This window comes from Orbicella faveolata, unplaced genomic scaffold (genome assembly GCF_042242905.1).
Source record: "Orbicella faveolata isolate gen_17 unplaced genomic scaffold, um_ofav_v1 contig_24, whole genome shotgun sequence".
Classification (NCBI taxonomy): domain Eukaryota; kingdom Metazoa; phylum Cnidaria; class Anthozoa; order Scleractinia; family Merulinidae; genus Orbicella; species Orbicella faveolata.
This window is the reverse complement of record NW_028301552.1, coordinates 5,089,119-5,107,854: the sequence shown is the minus strand read 5'-3', so window position 1 is coordinate 5,107,854 and position 18,736 is coordinate 5,089,119. Positions and strand designations below refer to the sequence as shown.

General features: G+C 37.7%; 1 protein-coding gene across 1 annotated transcript; it reads right to left on the bottom strand.

The window, feature by feature from the left end:
* Positions 1–1,566: 1,566 nt before the first annotated feature.
* Positions 1,567–18,728, bottom strand: LOC110044674 (NAD-dependent protein deacetylase sirtuin-2-like). Its single transcript, XM_089292523.1, has 15 exons — positions 18,565–18,728; positions 17,729–17,806; positions 16,463–16,606; positions 15,651–15,799; positions 15,451–15,507; positions 14,809–14,877; positions 14,503–14,626; positions 13,789–13,848; positions 13,238–13,293; positions 12,353–12,429; positions 11,907–11,961; positions 11,483–11,550; positions 3,566–3,632; positions 3,039–3,120; positions 1,567–2,564 (listed from the first exon to the last, which is right to left on the bottom strand). Exons 1-15 carry the CDS (start codon positions 18,578–18,580, stop codon positions 2,485–2,487), a joined length of 1,182 nt encoding a protein of 393 aa, XP_089148649.1. The 5' UTR covers positions 18,581–18,728; the 3' UTR covers positions 1,567–2,484.
* Positions 18,729–18,736: the final 8 nt, after the last annotated feature.

The window sequence follows — 18,736 nt, the reverse complement described above, 5'->3', positions numbered from 1 at the left end:
TAATGCGAAGGTTGCTAAAACAAAACATGTGCTAGTTTTTTCACAACAGTTTTGAAATTGCAAGGTCTTGTTACAAATTGCATATACATGAAATGAAGTGAACAAATCTGGATCATTACAGATAAAGCTGAAGTGAAAGTTAACATGAGAACATTTTACACGCAAGTTGTTCAAGCAAAATAATTCAGTATACTGTTGTTGCAGTGTAGGAAGCTATTAGTAACAAACAATGAAGCTTTGCAGCCGAACCGAATTTACCGCAAAAAGACTCTAATTTTTACTTATTGTCTAGAGCGAAACTACAGTCGAAGTTCGTGCGATTTTGATCAAATTGATTTTAGGAGGTTTTGGGAAACCGTTTGCAAACGGAAACAAGTCGAAATGACCAGGTAAACTTCTTCCTTTTTGGCACAATTCTTGAAAATTAGCGAACTGGGAAAGTGAAGAAAATTGGAATACTCTCGTCTCGAAACAGCAGTTTTTGATTGAAAATCCGTCTTGGCGAGCATGTTTTCTAGGGTCGTCCTCTATTGAATTGAAACAATTATCTCAAGTTAAAAAATGTCAACCTTACCATAGCCATCATTAGGACTCCATAGGAGCTGTTTCACGCTGCTGTTATTGGGCGCCGAGAGGTGATTATATAAAACAAGCACCGCGCCGGCTTATAATATGATTTCTAGTATACAGTAACCCTTCAACATTAAGCAAATTTGTTACAGTGAGCAATCACTGCAAGCATTTTTTCACTGGTCTGTTCAGGTTGGTGGATTGTTTAAACATGCTTTTCTGCCTTTCTCAGTCCCTGGTTACCAATAACCCGCTGCAGGTGACTCAACCTCAAAAACCTGTCTCGTGGTCTACGGTATCACGCTCGCCCCAGGACGTTCTTGATGCTCGACATTTCAAAACGGAACCAACCCCATCGTTTGTTAAACAGGAAGACGTAACGTTTGATTAATCAAAGACAATATCCTCAATAGTAAAACAGCTTTTATGGGCTTCAATTTCCGATAAATAGTAACAACAGTTTCAAGTGCTTGGGCATGGAATGAATTGCGGCTCGTTTCGCTCAGTTCTCGACTGATGAAGAGTCGGGAGACCCACTTGGGAAAAATGATGCGACATTCAGCGCTTGTATAACGATAAATGAAAAAGACATTCATAATATCACAGCGGCCTCAATGGAAAAGACATTCCTAAACATCGAAATTGCTCTCGTTTAGAAAATGAGTTATCAAGTCCCTATTGTTTGCGATGGTACTTCAATCTGGCTTCCTCGTAGCCAGAGACTGCGTTACTCTTACCCAGCGGAGTAGGCAACGATTTTTACGATAGTTTGTCAAGGGTAGCGTGGACGGAAGCGTGGACTTTTGGGTACGAGGTAGCCTGTAAGCACGCACTCGGGTTTCTGACTTTTTGCTTTGGTACGCGAGCGAGTTCAAGAACGACGTGCGCGCGAAGCGCGCCGGCTCCTCTTGCCTGCTTGCAGGCTAGGTACGAAGACCGCTGATAGTACCTTCTGTACCTAGAGGGTAGGTATCATTAATTTAACAGTGCACACACTTTGATTCAATTTCTTCAACATTATAATTTTAATAAAACAAATTGTCAGTCAATAAAATTTAGTGGTCAGTACACTGACGCATATTGTATTGATCTAATTGGCGACTCTGCAGATACGCCACAAACATATAGTGTAAACAAAAAATTGTTAGTGCGATAAAAATAGTTTGCCTATCACCAAAACAGTGATTATTACCACAAAAATTGTAAAATAGCGCTTACACTACACGGCAAATTATTTGTCCTCGCATATCGAGTGTCTTGGACATAGCCTTTCCTTAATCAAATAGTTTTTAGTTGTTGTTGTAAATTTAATTCAGTATTAAATTTCATCTGTACTTGATTATGTGAGTCGCTTAACTTTCGCGTCATGTTATGTTAGCGACACTGTTTGTTCGCGTCACTTTAATTTCGCGCCTTTTTTACATCGCGAAATTAACGTGTCGCGAAAATTTCATGTAATAAGATAGTTCCAGGTGTTTCGGTTTTCGCGGCTTCACGCTTTAACCACATCTTCAGGGAAACTTTAAATCTAACACATTGCTCCGCAACGGAATTTCCCAACCCAAACTTCTGGAAATTATTTGCAAATGGCAAACAACGGAATGGTGCACGGACCAGACGAAAACTCCTGGCCGTTATGCAGTGCTGTCCGCTGATTATAGGCAGCGGCCTGTCATAGTTTGGCTCCAGCATTTTTTTTTTAACTTGACTACCATATTGGGAAGCCGCGTTCTTTTTTTAAAGCCTGATCGCAGGTTACTATACTCGTTGATTTAAAGCAATACTATTATTCAGCGCGTAAATCTAAGTTTTCCGCTAAGTATCATGAAACATCATTTGTACTCGGAACAACTACACTGCCCTCCCTTAATATTCATGCACCATAACTCGCAGCCTTGGAATTTTGAAACTTTTCTAAAGGTTGGCCGAGTCCTTTTCTGGCTTTTTTGCGTCGCTGTCTTTGTCAGTGGACTTGTCAACTTCTGTTTTTTCACCTGGGACAAAAGAAAATTACTTTAGCAGAGCAAAACATAACATTCTTGTTATGCACAACTGAGATCAACATTTAAAACTGCTGCTATCTGATTATCGAAATATCGCAGCTTTTAATATCCGCACTACCAGTGCATCCGTATTACCATTTTCAATCAGGAAAAATTGAACAGAATAAGAGGCAAATATCCTCTTAGTAGTGGATCAGGAAGGGGACAAACCTTTTTGGTGAAAAAGCATAATGAATGTAAGGCGCGAATCTATCACACCCTTTACTTTAACTAAGTTCGATGACAACTACTTTACTCAGTCACCACACAGGAAAAAGAATGGTCCGAAACCAATACGCAGGTTACAAGATTAAAGTATTGTTTCATTCATGTTATCTACGAGTAGCCTCTTCAAATTTTGCACCTATTTAGAAATCTTTTCTCCAAGAACGAACTACAGCTACAAGCCGGTAAAACCACAATCACCGGTATTTTGAGATTCCTCCGCTTCAGCAGTAGCTTCGTCAATCGTTTTGTGCTCTTTCTCGACTAGCTTCAGCAGTTCGTCCTACAGGAAATAAAGAAATAAAGAAACTTTAATACACAGTGCGATGTGTAGATGAAGTTACATGCTATACAACTTTCACCAACACTTTCTATCCAATTCGGCCACTCAACGAGAATCTCATGCTACCGCAATCAACCTAACTTGTCTTCAAAACTATATGGACGAAGTCATTGTTTTGTTTGGTTCAGTAACAACTCGGAGTGGTCAAGAACTGGTGACTAGTTAAATGTCAGCTCCTACACTCTCGTCGAATTTAAACCTGCTCAAATCTTTCGGGAAAACGATAGGAACTCTCGCCACCTCACTGGAGGCACGCTCATCTCAATTGCTCGGTGATATTTATGTCGATTGAATGTTGAAGAAAGCCCTCGTTTATTTCCTACCACTCGTATTCTAGATGACTTTCATTCTTGTTGATAGTTTATTTAACCTGTTAAACACACACCTTCCATCCCAGTAAGTCAGCCAAAGCCACACAGCCATCATCTGTAGTGCCTTGCCACATCACATCTCTACACAACAAATAAACACAGATCACAAATTGGAATGTTATGGCGATAAACGACTGGAAACTGCAACGGGCGCGCCACGATTGTGGCGGGAAAAACCTGGAAGCTGTGCCGGGTGCGGCATGTTTATGGCGGGAAAAAAATGGGAGCTGCCAAGAGCGCGGCCGGAAGACCTTAGTTCTCAATGAGTGGAACCAGTTTTCACTTTTACTTATTTTTACATGATGGTTACTTGACACTAACTTAAAGAAGAAGCAAGATATTTTAACACCACCGGGAGAATTCTTGTCCCCAGAGGCTGCGCTCCTTTTGGGCAGCACCAAGAATCACGACCTCTGGGAAGGTCCAATTTTCTGAGCATGCGCAGAGTAATCGTTTCGTATTCTCAGCCAATCAGATTTGTCAGACTTGACTCTGAGCATGCTCAGAGTGACAGGAAGTCCGTGAATTGCAGGCTTCCGGTGTTGGATGATTTTGTGTTGGACGACAGGTCTCAAAAACCGCTGAGCATGCGCACTCAGTTCCCGCTTTCAAATGTTTCAAAATGGCGGACGACGAATAAGATTTCGCCACGTAATTCAGCCTTTCATCAGGCTGCTCATACATTTATTCAAACTTCCATAATCGGTTGAATTACGCCTTCGACGTTTCCAGTTTGCCTTGGCATTGTGTTTAGTGAGATCGGCGGTCATTTTCTACAGAATATTCACCCTTACCTGGTTCCCCCTTGTGTTAACGTTCGCTACTGGTGGAAGAGAAACTGGACTCTGATTTTCTCGTTTGTTAAGACGGCCCAGTGTTTGTTAAGCTTGAGATTTGGACTACGTTATCGTTGTTTCTTCCGCAAGGAAATATCAAAAATGACTTTTTTTTCGTTTCCATGGTTTTGAGAAAACACTTCCCAAAGGCATTATATGGTTGTAACCCGAAAGGAGCAGCTCAGTGAAGCTCTTTAACGATGAATAATGGCTGGATTAATGACAATCTGACGGCAAGACCTCGTCCGAGCGGATGCAAAAAGTGACTCTGTGAGTAGAGACAAGTTGTTTTCTCATTAGGCGTTCCTTTCGTGTTAAATACCATCAAGATTGTAATTCCCATCATTTAATCAATGCTCTATTGTAGTGTATTGCACGCCTCTCTTTGTTCATGTGAAATAAAATAGGATTTGTTTAGAATATCAAGATGGAGTTGTAGTCTTTCTTCTCAGCGTCACGGTTAGCTGTCGAATTTTTCCCGCCATTTCAAGGTGCATCCGCTTTGAAAAATTTAGCTTACCTAACTCAAAACAAGCAACTGAATTTCTTTTAGATCTTGTTGTACTTTTTGTGGAAATCAATAATATGCGCCAAGGGACAACGGGTCCTTCGAGGCGGTAAAGAAAAGGATTGCTCGATCAGATCGCTGTTAATGAAATGAATTAGGGGAGGGTATTTTTCTGTTCTTTCGGCCCAAATGAAAATTCACGGAAAAGTATTAAACGAGACAACTTGTTGCTTTCCGCAAAGTTCCGCTGGTGATACCTGTCGAGGGAAGCTGACTAAAGTACCCCTAACACCTCGTCACAGTGTTCAAGAGCCTGGACCACAGCGATTTAGCTTTCTTTAAACCCGAGCATTTGCAACAAACACTTAAGCTTAAGTTAATTCAAGCAGACGCACAGGAGCGAATAGTTTGCAGCAAACATTATATTTCGCTGAAATAGGTAGGTACATAAGCTTATATTCAAGCTTACTTCTCAGAATTAAAAATAATCGTACACCGTAGTAGGATGCAAGGTTGGTAGCATAAGCACTTCACTGGCTTCTAATCAGGGCATTGTAATGGTTTCTTTTGTTTTTGAAGCAATAAAGAAAAATTATCTTGCACCATACAATACCTGCATTTACTTTATGGAGCATCCCTAAAAAGGGCTTTCCAGCATCAGTACCAAAAGTTTAACATACAGAAAATGCTTTACTAGTTGACACAACTCAACCTAAAAGACTCAACTTATTGATTTTTAATAAAAAGAGAGAGCCAGATTTATAAAGCACTCCTGGGTCAATGTGTGATCCAAGTATTGTTGTAATATAAAACCCAAAAAACAATATTTAGGATTTAAAGTGAAAAAAAAATTACTTCATGAATCTGAATGTCAGAAAAAAATGTATCATTCAATGAAAATGTCTGTAAGAAAATAAAAGAATGAAAAAATACCAATCATTATCAAATCTGGTTTCCCCACAGGTATACAGGTATAGTATCAAAATAATTACATTAGACCTTTTAAATCATTCAGCAGAATGCTAACTTAAATGTCGCCAGATTACAACATGAAAGCATACACAATGTAGTTGAGGAGCTTGAACAAGTCAATGCAAAGTTACTGGAGAAGACAAAAAGTAACTAAAACCCTATTTTGACTGGCAAGTTGTGCATCACCAGTCTCTGCCCCAACCATTCCATTCAAGTGAAAAAAAAAATTGTGACCAAACATGTAAATTTAATTTCTTATTTGAAATTGAAAACACACAAATAAGTCAGTTTTTGCAAAATCCAAAAGAAGCTGCAGTTTGAGAATGGGATCATTATAAACCTTTCCCCCTAGAGTCAACCATCACTCTGTAGTCAAGGCTCATTACAAATTTTAACTATATTTGAGCATGCATCAGTGCTAATAAACAACAAAAGGGTTGAAGTGCTAACCCATGTTTAATGAAGGTATCAAGATAATATTATCCTTGACTGTACTCAACTGTTAATACAGGTAGAAATTAAAGGAGCTCAGTCACAGTATTTTGAGTTATTTTGGCCACATACAAAATAACCTTTAAATGGTAGGAAACCTGAAAATAACAGTTTAATAAGATAGAAAAACACTAAAGACAATGATAAACCATAAAGGAACAAGGATGGCTAAGGATGGAGCAGATTAACATGGATTACAAACAACGAATTTGAAAAATTGAGGCTAAATTTTTCAATATGTGCAAACCGTGACTGAACTCCTTTAAAATGTTGTGAACATTTGTAGCAGAACCAGAATTTGGCAAACATGTTCATCAGTTTCACAGAGCACTGACCAAGCACTATACACAAGGGTGGTAAACACCTCTATGATCTGACTGAAATGGAAGCTTTCTGTGATCAGCATTCTGCTGGACTGTTTGGTCAGTTGCAAAATACATGTATCTACAGTAGTTCAGAGACAACATGTTTACTTAGCATTTTATCAGGGATATCTGGCATAACATCTTTTTGTGTTTGTGTGCGTGCTAGAAAAACTCTCCAATCCAGAGGGCAAATGGCTCAAATCTCAAAATGAAAGGAGCCAGTCACAGTTCACTGATATGTACATGGTTCTTGGGTTCAGCTGCCACCCACAGCCATTACTTAACTATGAAAAAACCTTGGTTGACAGACAAGAAGACAGAAGTACAAAAACAAAATTTGTTTAATAAGGGAGGCAATAAACGTGAGATCACATGTTGCTAATAATCATCAACTGGAATTAAATTAGTTAGTCTGAGCCAGCAATTTTTTGGTATTTCCACTTTGTGCCCAACTTAGAAAACAGAAAAATTTGTCGTGGATCATAATAATAATAATAATAATAATAATAATAATAATAATAATAAAATATTTATATAGCGCCAATATCCTAAAAGTTCAAAAGCGCTTTACAGTTAGAAATATTAAAAACACTTAAGACAAATAAAGTAAAAATAAAAAAAAATGTCGCTAAAAAGTTATAAAAATGCTTTCTTAAAAAGGAACGTTTTTAGTTTATGTTTAAAAAGGGACACTGAGGAGCTGTTCTTGATGTCAGACGGAAGAGTGTTCCAAAGTGTAGGAGCTGCTACAGAGAAAGATCTTGCGCCATATGTTTTCAAATTGAAGTGCGGAATGGAAAGAAGTTCTTTAGAAGATGAACGTAACTGACGAGACGGAGTGTAAGGAGTGAGAAGATCACGAACGTATGAAGGTGCCAGATCGTTTAGGGCCTTGTACGTGATGAGTAGAATTTTAAAGATGATACGATAGTTAACAGGAAGCCAGTGGAGATTAAACAAAATAGGTGTGATGTGTTCGTGTTTTCTAGAGAGGGTGATGAGACGAGCAGCGGCATTCTGGACGTGCTGTAACTTTTTTAAAAGACAGTTTGGTAAGCCATAGAGTAGAGAATTACAGTTATCCAATTTTGAAGAAACAAACGCATGAACAAGTATTTCAGTGGTGGTCGATGACAGGTACTTCCTTATATTGCTGATATTACGGAGATGATAAAAAGATGATTTGCAAATACTTGCAATATGTTCATTAAAACGAAAATGATGGTCAAAAATGACACCGATGTTTCTTGCTTTCTGTGACGAGCAGATGGTTTCATCGACGACAGAGATTTCTTGAAGGGTTGGTCTTGGTAGATGTTTTGCGGAGATCACTAGAAGTTCAGTCTTATCCTTGTTAAGTTTAAGACGATTAATCAACATCCAGTGATCAATCTCACGTACACAGCGCTCGATGTTGGACACAGCTAAATCCTTATCACTGGGTATAGTTGGCTGAAAGGACAGATAAAGTTGTGAATCGTCAGCATAAAAATGATAACTCAAGTTGAATTTTTTTACAATGTCTGAAAGGGGTGAAGTGTAAAGAACGTACAAAATGGGTCCCAACACTGATCCTTGTGGAACACCACATTGAAGAGCGTGATCTGAGGAAGCTGCACCATCAACAGAGACATACTGCATGCGATTGGACAGATAAGATTTAAACCATAGTAACGGCTTGCCAGTAACTCCAAAGCGCTGTTGTAGACGGAAGAGGAGAATATCATGGTCAACAGTATCGAAAGCAGCAGAGAGGTCCAAAAGTAATAAAATTACCGTTCTACGTTTATCAATTGCTGTGAGGATGTCATTATGCACGCGAATGAGAGCCGTTTCTGTGCTATGATACTGTTTGTAGGCAGACTGTAATGGCTCATTCAGGTTGTTGTTGTTAACATAGGAGATCAGTTGGTTAGCAACCAACTTCTCAATTGCTTTGCTGAGAAAAGTAAGATTCGAAACAGGGCGATAATTTGAAAACTGTGTGTGATCCAGAGAAGGCTTCTTAAGAAGAGGACATAGCTTAGCAACTTTTAATTGAGAGGGTATTTGGCCAGATTGCAACGAAGTATTTATAATCTTGGTGATAAATGGAAGCAGTGTGCTCAAAGCATTTCTTGTGACATAGCCAGGAAGAGGATCAAGATCACATGACTTGGAAGATAATTTCACAACACATTTGCGGACTTCGTCAACATCTACCGAACTGAACTCATCAAACGTATAAGGACAGACCCGGTTAACTTCAGGAACTTGATGGATGATGAGAGCTGCATTGTCTAAGTCGACCCGTATTTTGGTGATCTTATCAGAAAAGAACTCGACGAACTTATTTGCGAGATCCGAAGGCGAGTTGCAGGGCGGATATGGTATATCACACTTTCTATGTAATAGACTGTCAATTGTTTTGAAAAGAAGTTTATAGTCCGTCTGATTATCACTGATCAGCTTAGTGTAGTAAGTTCTCTTGGAAGAACAAATTAAAAAGTTGACTACACGGCATTGATCAATAAACAACTGGCGGTCGACTGGAAGTTTGGTCCTTCGCCAACGCCGCTCCAGTCTCCTGCGATCTTTCTTCAAATTGTTTATTTCTTCAGAATACCAAGGTGCAGCCGGACGCAGAGTTATTGTTTTGGTTTTTACAGGAGCGTGGATATCAAGTATGGAACTAAGAACGCCATTATACTCACTGATTAAGTCATCAAGGCACGGAAGCGGTGTGGAAAAGAGACTCGAAAGACTAGAATTCGTGACATCAGAACCAAAACTATCAAAGTCAATTGACAAAACAAAATTGACATAACAAAATTATTCTCCAATCAATGATCGTAGACAGAAGATGAGTCTACTTTGCATTAATACAAGGAGGTAATACCAATAAGAGTTATGATAGAAGTTTCAGTGTTACTGTATACTCCGAGAGCAGAAATGTACAGTGTTTCACCCAAAATTTGCAGAATAGAAAGTTCACGCTCTTCATCAAGGAAGACATTTTTTCGTATGCCAAGCACTCTCTGGTCCACAAGTTCCGTAGCAAGTACCACTTAGCATATGCGCACTGCAGTTGTGGATGTACAAAGTCACAACAAAATGGAAGTAGTTGATTTGGAAGATGATATCACTAAGAGTCACCGCAATGTTCACATGACCATGGAGGGTGGCACAGTCCGCCCTTGTCAAGGGGCTATTGACATTCAGCATCTCCTTGGTGTTGTATCTGTTGAAAGAGGAAATTATCACTGCCAAAACTTCCTTCAACATCTCCCTCTGCAATTCAAAGGGTTCAACTGGTCAAATGCTGAAAAAAAGTTTTAAGGAATGAAAGTAATCTACGTTTGTATAAAATGCAGTGTGCTTTAAGAATTTAGCAAGACACAAGACATGAAATGGTTTTTGCTGCTAAGGTATGGCACATAATTTTCAGACCACCTTGAAGTTTTCACAGGGAAAAAGATTGAAATCCTTCACTCTAATTTTAGAAGGTAGCTAATTTTGTAACTGTGTAGGAAAATCAAATTTTCAAAAGAGGAGGCTTTAGAAGCAATAAATTGCCTCAAAACTGTAACAGAATCATTCAACCTGTGGTAAATTGTTGAAATTAACTCAAGAAAAACTTCAAAAAAAATTGTCAAAATAATTATGGTTAATAATCTCCTGGTTTTTTCCGTTTTCGAATTCCTAAGTAATGAAGACATTGCATGGTCAGGTGCTATGGCCACTGGTATGGAATTTTATTGAAAGGTGGAAACATCACAAACATGTATTGTGAAGTGGACATGATAAAATGAACTATTATTTTTGAAAGTTGTACAATGTAAGTTATTAATGACCTTCTTAACTGTATGTATACAGAATTCTGCTTACCAATTTCTTATTCTTGACTTTTACTGTATGAGCTGAGGTGTACGCCAATGACAGCTCAGCATGAAGAAAACAAAAACAGTGGAGATGAAGACGACCACGAACCAGAAGAAAGCTCAAGAGAATCGAGAGGATGACAAGTTCGATGATCGATTACAGGAAAAAGGTTGATGACATCAAAGCACGCGCTTCTGAATTTACATACCCTGGTCCCAGAGATTTTTCTTGATTTTTCTCCGCACGAGAGAAAAACCTCTGGGACCAGGGTAGAATTTAAAAGGAAACGAATCCACCAGAGATCCTTCCATTATACACAAATCCCAAACAGAAACCAGTGCAAGGATGTAGCAGAATTTCGCGCCGAATTTTGCTGTGCTCCTCCAAGCGCAGGCTAACATCGTCGTTGTCGGCAAACATCAACTGCAATCCATTGATTTTATGCTCATCCTCGACAACCCAGTCTTTCTTCATAAATAACCATTAATAAAACTGCAAGTATACTGACAAACTGGCCAAGCAAAAAGCACCAACTTGTGGTGAAAAGAGCACAATCGAGCGCAGTTCACACAAACTACCGTTCAATGGCCACTCGATCGCGCTTCCAATCCTCGCAGTAAGTCAGCGGTCAATGTTCTGCGCACGCGTCCTTAAAAAAGTCCCCAGCCAATCAGCGGTTTTTGAGACCTTTCGTGTTGGACTAGGCTGGAGGTCGCGATTCTTGGTGCTGACCAAAAGGAGTGCGGCCTCTGGGCACGTACCAAGTTCCAGCCATTGCAGTATGCCACCAGATATGCAACAGTTTTCTAGCCTTTTGATCGGCTGTAGCCTACGTGTCACGGTATAAAATACATGTACTTAAAACAACAAACAAACATGTATCTTTGCATACACAACCTGTAATTGTCCTCGTTATCGAATTTGAATCCACTCCTGCCGCCCATTAACAACGTGAAGAAGTCAGCCTTGAAAGAAAAAAACAAGACTGGTTCCATAAAAGAGATCAAAATTAGGACAGTTACGTTTACAGGTACAAGATTTGAAGAAAAAAAGTGTCAATTTTGGTTAAATTTGAAAAACACAAAGTACTATTTCCAGACGTTTTTGTTCTCACTGATGCTCTGTCAAATATCTATGTTCAAATTCTTGATTCAGGGTATATTTTTCTAGTAGTATCAGTGTCGTTCTACTGTTGTAATACAAAACACCATATACATGGAATGGCGTTGAGTTATTTAACTTTCAGAAGAATAATTGAACTGCCCCTACAAAGTACTCAGCAGAAATGTAAAAGTTGTTGAAATATGAAAATCACTCTCACCTGATGTCCACATTTCTCTTTATTTATTAACAATCTTGGAGTTGTCTCTGGAACTCTAAATAAATTTAATGAAGTAAACAATGCTTTATTAGATATACCAATTAAGATTATTAAAAAATAAGATTATTGTAATTTAATTTAATTCATTACATTGTTTGAGGACACTTTGAAAACTTGTAATGCAATCAATGCAGCACTGGATGTACTGAGATTTGTGCAAAAAATAAACGTGCTGATGACGAAGCTTTTACAGAAATCTGCAACGTGTGGGCAATGTAATTGATTTGTATTTTTGAGCACAGATAGCTGCAAGCTAATCAGTGTTGCACTTAACATAGATCTCTGTGAAGCTAGATCTTTATAACTTTGCTAAGTTGTTAGAACACAGTGTCGAAGAGAAGTGTCTCGTTACTCACGGACAGCTAAATGCTTTATCTGATCCTTACCTGTCAACTAGGGAAGCAAAAGGTTGCACTACAAGAGAAGTACCCATCACGATCAGCAGATCACACTTGGGCATATCCTATGAAAGCAGGGAACAGAGACTTTCAAGAATAAGAGATATCAATGATTCCTATGTTTTGCATGATTAAATATGGTAATTAAAATTGGTATGAAAGGGGTGTGAGGAGATCCAAACAGTGGGTCTATTAGCAATGGGTTTTTAATACAAAAAATAAAAATAAAACTATGTAATTTTTATTTACCCACAAAACACGTAAATGAAGACCCATGATTATAATTTGAAGTGTCGGTTTTTGTATAAGGTAGGAAATCAGAGAACCCACAGAAAAGCCCATGGGTTATGGATGAAAACAAAGAAGAAACCCAACTCACTTATGATGCCTGGAATTCAGTATTTGAGCAAGCTGTCACCACTGCATCACCCCTGCTCTCAGTTGTACATGTGTATAAGATCATTGTATTTGGGATCATTAACAGATTGTATGAGCAACTTCCGTACACATTTTGTTTTAAGGGTGTAAATTACTGATTTTGGTATCGTTTGGTGTGTTCAACACAAAACACACTTGAAGACAAAATGAAAAAAATACAGTCATTTTCGTTTCAAGTGGTATCTTTGACGGTTCAAATAAAGCTTGAGTCAGGCCCAGCTATGCAGATTGGTCTCCTTTAGGGGCTACATACAAATTTTCTGACCAGCATCCCTGACCTTTTCACATGGGTGTCCTCCCAGGTTAGTTAACTTACTTACTCTTTGTATCACAGGATACTGGGAGCTTTCAAAATTTGACCACAGGTCTCATATGTTGGGAATCAGACAAACATGAATAAAACAATAATTTTCGTGACAAAAAATGTGCTATTACCTGAGGAACACGTTTGTGAAAGACATGTGGCAGGGATTCACCAAAGAACACTATGTCTGTATAAAGAAATGAAGATTTAAATGTGATAAGCAGCTGCTAGTGAAAGAATAATCTTAATTGAAGGTCTTAATTACCTGGTGGAATTTCAAATGATATTACATGTAGGATAACAGAGTTTGTGCTGTCAGACATTTGCTTTTGTTTTTTGTTTTAATGGATAATGTATAATTTTATTTCTTTAATTATTTATAATTTTTAATTAATTACTTTTTATTTTGATTAATTTATTATCATTACTTTTATTTTTAGATTATTTCATTTTTTTGCCATGTTCTAAAGTTGCCAATCCATCTCAAAATCAATTGTACCAGCATCAGCATGCTCAACTTCCGCTGCTCTGTCACATCCGGTCTTTGTTTCTCTCCGAGTTTGGGGGAGGAGCACGGGCTCATTTCCTGAACAGTGGCTGGAAATCGAGCCTATGGCATCAGTCACTCTCAGAATCCGCCATGCATATGCAACAAATTAATTTTAATTTCACATTTCCTAACCTGGTTTAACGACTCCTTCACAGTCAGGACACCTAGGAACCTTGTCTGCAAATACTTCATCTGAAACAAAAAAACTAAACAATGATCTTTTAAGGAAACATTACGAAAAACTAATAAAAACAAAATGAAAAAAAAAAAAAACTTGGCTAGTTAGTAAACAAGAACATCTGTTTGGCACAAAATGTGCACTTGACATTGTACTGAGATTTTTTGTTGCTAGAAGATGACAGTTTTCAGAGAGTGAAAATTGAGGAAAACTGTGATCTTCAATCCTGAATGGACATTGTCAAATATTTGCATCCGTATTTGACATTTATAAAGTCAAAATAAAGGGTTTTGTGTTAAACATCAAAATAATTTTGTCAGCATTCAAAAATAGTGCAACTCTATTCGTACAACATACCAATGTTAGTAACAATTTGGAGAGGATGACAACTAAAAGACTTATGACAATACAAAATTTGTGTTAATGGCTTTAACAATGGCCAGCTATAGAAAGCATTGCAGACATATACAGGGAAGGGGTAGGGGTGGTGAGGGAAGAAGGGGGACGAATGCTGCTCTCCCCTCTTCCACCCCTCCTACTTCCATCCCTACCCTCCCCCATCCTGTCCTCAGTTTTATGACTGCTATGCAGACTAGCTATAGAAGGTTACTTGCATTTGATTAGAGACAATTGATTGTAATTAAACATAATTTATTAATTTTTTATACCTTTAACCCATTCATGTGTGTACTCTTTCCTACAATCTACGCAGTGTGCTGTATGAAATGAGCCATGTGCCTCAACAAGTTTCTCTTCTGGAATGCCAGCAACACGTTCAAGAGTGTCAATATTCTAAAAAGCAATCATGTTTCATAGTGTAGCATAATCACTTCACCAACATGTAGTACACATACATGTACTTATAGCCATAATTAATTCTCTTGGAATCTCAATACATGATTACAATTTATTATTACAATATGTACATAATATAAGGTATTATTTAGCTTTCAATAAAACATCAGCCATCTTACCTGAGTGTAATTGCGCAGTAGCAACCCTTTTTCATGTAATAACTGGATAAAATAGTGTGTAATTGTGGGCTGAAGGTTAAACAAAAATATGACATTACTTCAATTCAATTTTTTCTATTAAATTTTATATAAATAATAAAAATAAGTAACACGAAAAATTAATGGTCGAAAACAGAATCTTAGAATTGCAATTACGGTACTTACAATAAATTATAGAATGATCTACCTCATGGTATATACCTAGACTAACTTTTTCTGAGTGAAAGGCCCAGAAAAAAGTTCTGGAGGATGTTTGAAAGTTTTCTGGAGACAATGTGAGAATTTCCCAAAACGAATTGTTTAGCCAAACATTAACTGTTGTTGGCAGTAAAACTGTAATTTTACATCAAACAGGTGCACTCTCTCATTGTAAGCCTAAGGTACATGTACCTTCGTTTCTTCTCTTGCAATCAGTCAAGCTGGTACATGTACATGTATGTGTCATGTGTCAGTTAAGGTTGTAATATAGCCCAAATTTTTCAGCTAAGGGTGAGAGGTCTGTAGTCAATTGAGCGGAGTGTAAGATCTACTAACATTTTCAACCCACAGGCATTGGAGGTACATGTATATATCTGTATCAGATGTAACCAACATTATACTTACTTTGAACTGTCCAGGATAAAGCTGTTTAGCTAATGCAAAGAATGGTTCTGGGTTTGACTATTAATTGAATAAGACAACAGATTGTCAAGTTTAAATAACATACAAAAAGTCATGTAGTTTATCATAATCAATAATTGTTAAGAAATTAAAGTTAAAAAAAAGACTATCACGGACAACAGCTTAATATACATGCAGCTTACCCTGAAGAAACCTATCTCAAATACTGTCTGGGGATGGGGTAAGTCATATTTTTGCAAGTTATCATAAAGACCAGTGCCTGGAGATCTGAAGTCTGGAATTCCTGCCGCCGTTGAAATGCCTGCCCCAGTCATGACAATGATATTTTTACCTGGTGACGGATAAATATTAATCAAGGCAGACATGAATATCAGGGTCAGAAAGTGACACAGTCCATTTGCAGTTGAGTTTTTAACTAACTGAACAGTGTTAGTATATCAAGTAATCACACTGAGTTTGAAAATGGGTGAGAGGAGGGAGACTGTTATCCATATAATATAATTTTATTTTAAATAATAATTTAAATAATTTAATTATTTAAAGTTAAAAATATATGAATGTACCACAGTTGATAGTCAAGATGTCATTTTCTAAGTAATGAGCTACAAACTGTGATTAGCTTCACACTTTTTTGCAAAAAAAAATTAGTGAGTTTAACAAACCATTTTTGAGAAGAAGAATTCATAACTTTGACAGTATAGATTGCAAATTTATTGATACCGCCACAGGCCAAACACAACAATTCATGCATCGCACCCTATAATTATAATACTATTAATATCAAATCTCCTTAATCCCCCTCTGAAATTTGATGTGCTGATCAAAGGCCTCCAATCGAAAGAGATGGGAAGAGTATCAGATGGCTCTCAAATAAGGGATGAAAATAGCAATTAAATAACATGGTATGAAGTGAGATGTCAGAGAGAAGATCCAGGTTACAAACTTGTCTCGATGTCAAATACAAGGCGAAATTTAATTTACAAAGTATACTCACAATGTCCTTCCTTGATGTATTTTCCAACTCCTTCAAATGTCACTTCCTCTAATAACTGTTCTGGTTTTTCCTTTTCTGGCAAAGCCTCATCACCGGATGGTGGTTTAAACTTGGCCAGTAATTTTTCCAGAAAACTCACTGACGCTAAATTTGAATGAAAACATTTTACAGTTTCTATGTTAGATTTGCTGTGGCTAGATTAGCACCACTGGCAAAGCGCTTTGGACAAAATGAAAGAATAATAATTAAAAAATGATCTGTGCAGTGTACACAGGGCAAGGTTTGAGTCTGGCTCAGATGCATTATGGTAATACCAGGCAACTTTGGATGAAGATAGATGACATTAATTTTGGGCTCACATGCATTCTGGCAACTGTCTAGACATAACATATCATTTTATCAGGAAATATTAGCTAATTTTAAACTCTCATACTTCACCTTGGTCAAGCTGTATAACCTGTGTGTAAGTGTTTGCTGGTGGGGGAGGAAGGGTGAGTGGAGGGATAAGGAACAACTGGGAGGGATGTGTCTAAGAATACCTACATGTACAAACATTCATTTTTTGTACGTGATTACTTGGCATGAATTTTGGCATGGAGAGAAACAGGGATTATCCTAGGTAATGAGACAGTACTGGATGGGTCACATGCTTGATAGAGTCTTCTACTAGGCCTACAATACCAGAATTTGTAATAACATTTTTTTTAGCATGTACATGTACATGTAGTCACTAAAAGTGCTACTCTCTCCTTATTGGATGCTAGCCCTCATCTAGTTACTACCCAGAAGCATTTTGTTAAATGTGTATAGCAGAAGTACCATCAGTGAGGGTTAAATGTCTTGCCTAAGAACACAATAACCACAGGCAGGGTTCTTAAAGAGACTAAAATAAGATTTTCACAGTTAATCTGATATCCTGTACTGGTTGACCATCTACCTGTCATTATTTTCTTCACCACGAAGTATAGTTTTTACTGTTGGCAGGAAAGACGGAGAAAAAAGATGAAGGAAGATAGTGTGCCACGTGACATGGAGGGAAACTATTGCATGAGATGCAAGAATAGTGTATGTGCTGTAGAAGGAGACCTTAAGTTGTTAGATATACACAAATCAAAATAGAGGGACATTCTCCCATATTTGCTGTTCTTTTAACATGATGGTGCTAACTGCATGAATAGCGCTCACTAGATAAGTAGACGATCAGTAGATGATCTACTGCTTATGCACTTATTTAAAATAAAAGTTATCTCTTATTTTGTCACTTACAGTCCTCCTCCTGCTTGTCTTCTTGTCCACCTGTGGCTCCATCACTTTGTTCACCTGTTTTTTCTGATGGAGGTTTACCTACAGTTAACAAAATGTTTATTAGGTTTATTTCAGACTAAAAATTATGCTTCACTGAGATTGGCTTAGTGCAGGCAAATTTGTCACAAATTTTTTGTTAGCCCTGCTGTGTAGATCAATACAAGCTTATTCACTATTTGATCAGTCATACCTTCAAGAGTCCTTTATTGTACTCATGTTCGTTTGATTACCAAAACTAATACTGACAATTATTATAATTCTTTTGATTAAAATATGTCTATCACATTTTAAGATGGATTGAGCTGTAACGTTCAATAACATAATTTGTAGGCTGTTTGTGCCCAAAAGGCTCCCTGATTGTGTCATGTTCAGTACTCACCTAATAAAGCTTATTCATGAACAAGCTTCAGTTCAATCAATATAGTGCAGACCTCCAATGGAATTAAGCTTTTAAAATTTGAGCTTGGATTAATTATCTTGTTAAAAGACCCGGCGTTTTGATAATTGTGATGGGCCAGCTGGGGCCCATTTCTTGAAAGTCTAGGAAGTTACCGCTCCCGAACAGCTGTTTTTGTTTGCCGTGTTTACATTCAAGATTTAGATATTAATATTTTTGAAATTAAAACAACAAAAAGATCAGGAAACGAAACAGAAGGGACTTGTTTTCTTTAAGCTAAAACCCGCACAGCTGTTCCTAATTTTAATAGGTCTTAAATTGTAGGTCCGTAAAAGTTACCAGCACTTTCGAGGAAAGGGCTCCGTGTGATTCAAAAATAAATCATAAAATAAGTGTTCACCTTCATTAGAAGACATCTCGAGCCTCAGGGTTAATGGAAACTTTTTTTCAACAACTTTCGAACACTACGTGCATCACTAGTGTAGGTTAAAAACTTCACGGTTTTTCCTCAGGCTGCTTTCAACAAGGCGTTACTTCTCGCATCTACTGACCGCGTAAGAGACTGGTCAGGA

Bases quoted from the DNA above. Each gene is read 5' to 3' on its own strand.
- LOC110044674 (XM_089292523.1), bottom strand. The intron at 15,800-16,462 runs GTGAGTATACTT...ATCCGTCACCAG, and splicing joins ATACATCAAGGAAGGACATT to GTAAAAATATCATTGTCATG. The intron at 2,565-3,038 runs GTGATTGTGGTT...CTTTTGTCCCAG, and splicing joins GGAGGAATCTCAAAATACCG to GTGAAAAAACAGAAGTTGAC.